The following is a 958-nucleotide window of genomic DNA, read 5'->3' as shown; positions in this document are numbered from 1 at the left end:
TGTGGAAGTTCTTGCTGAGTGGCTCAGGTGATCACCTTTCCAGTAATAGCTGGGGACGCCACTTCACATTAGGTGTCTGCGGATTCTGTCCTGAAAGCCAATTATCTTGACTCTGCTTCACTGGTGCTATTATTGCAAGGGTGGGTAAGGAGATAGAGTCTCATACGCTTCTAAAATCAAATGAGAAGTAATATAAGGGACTCTTAAGTTTTAAATTTACAAAAATTTTCATCACTGGTAGATCAAAATCAATAGTTTTGTTTATCAAGAATATTTTTTTCAGTGTTGAAAGAGTAGTTTCAGAATAGCAATAGTTCATTTACCCTAGCCTGTGTTTTGCACATGGGTTAAGCTTCCTAATTTCATCAAAAGTCAAGTCACACAATCTTCCAGATCCATTAGTTGTCCTTTCTACTGTTTCATCATGCATTAGAATGGGAACACCATCTGCAGTAAATTCAAGGTCCAGCTCAACACCCGTGGCTCCATTCTCAGCTGCCTTAAAAAAAAATAAAAATAAAAAAAATCACACACACAACCGAAGAGACAGCTGTATAGATTCCAGATAGGTATAGCTATAAGTTTTATGTATTCTGGACAGAAAATAATAAACTATTAAAGTTCTTCCCAGTAACCTTAATCTGCAGAACAAAGCAGGTTTCATCCAAGTTATCATGAGAAGCATTCATAGATCAGCTGAAAGTATGCAGTCTATTTTACAGATAAAACCACAGGGATAATGTATCTGCCTTGGGGTTGGGACTGTGTAAGGATAAAAATGCAGAAAAGAATCCTGCTCTCTTCTGCTCCAATAACTCCTGAGTCCTTATGTCACTTTCTAAAAGAGAAGGGAAGCAAATGCCTACAGCTTCGATAATTTACAGATTAACACTGAGCAGCCAGAATCAGAGTAGGCCATCAGAGCATAAAGTCTTTGCTTGCACAAGGAAAAGCTATT

At 37.9% G+C, this 958-nt stretch overlaps 1 protein-coding gene across 1 annotated transcript in view; it reads right to left on the bottom strand.

Moving 5' to 3' along the window:
* The window catches only part of GDE1 (glycerophosphodiester phosphodiesterase 1), a 3,415-nt gene extending 2,919 nt beyond the window's left edge, over positions 1–496 (bottom strand). The window contains exon 1 of the mRNA XM_010172076.2: positions 324–496. Within this exon, the coding sequence (XP_010170378.2) occupies positions 324–430 (107 nt within the window). The 5' untranslated portion in view covers positions 431–496. The remainder of the gene's footprint in view (positions 1–323) is intronic.
* Between the last annotated feature and the right edge of the window lie 462 nt (positions 497–958).

This window comes from Antrostomus carolinensis, unplaced genomic scaffold (assembly GCF_000700745.2).
Source record: "Antrostomus carolinensis isolate BGI_N321 unplaced genomic scaffold, ASM70074v2 scaffold8867, whole genome shotgun sequence".
In the NCBI taxonomy this organism is placed as follows: domain Eukaryota; kingdom Metazoa; phylum Chordata; class Aves; order Caprimulgiformes; family Caprimulgidae; genus Antrostomus; species Antrostomus carolinensis.
This window is presented reverse-complemented; position numbering and strand designations above follow the sequence as displayed.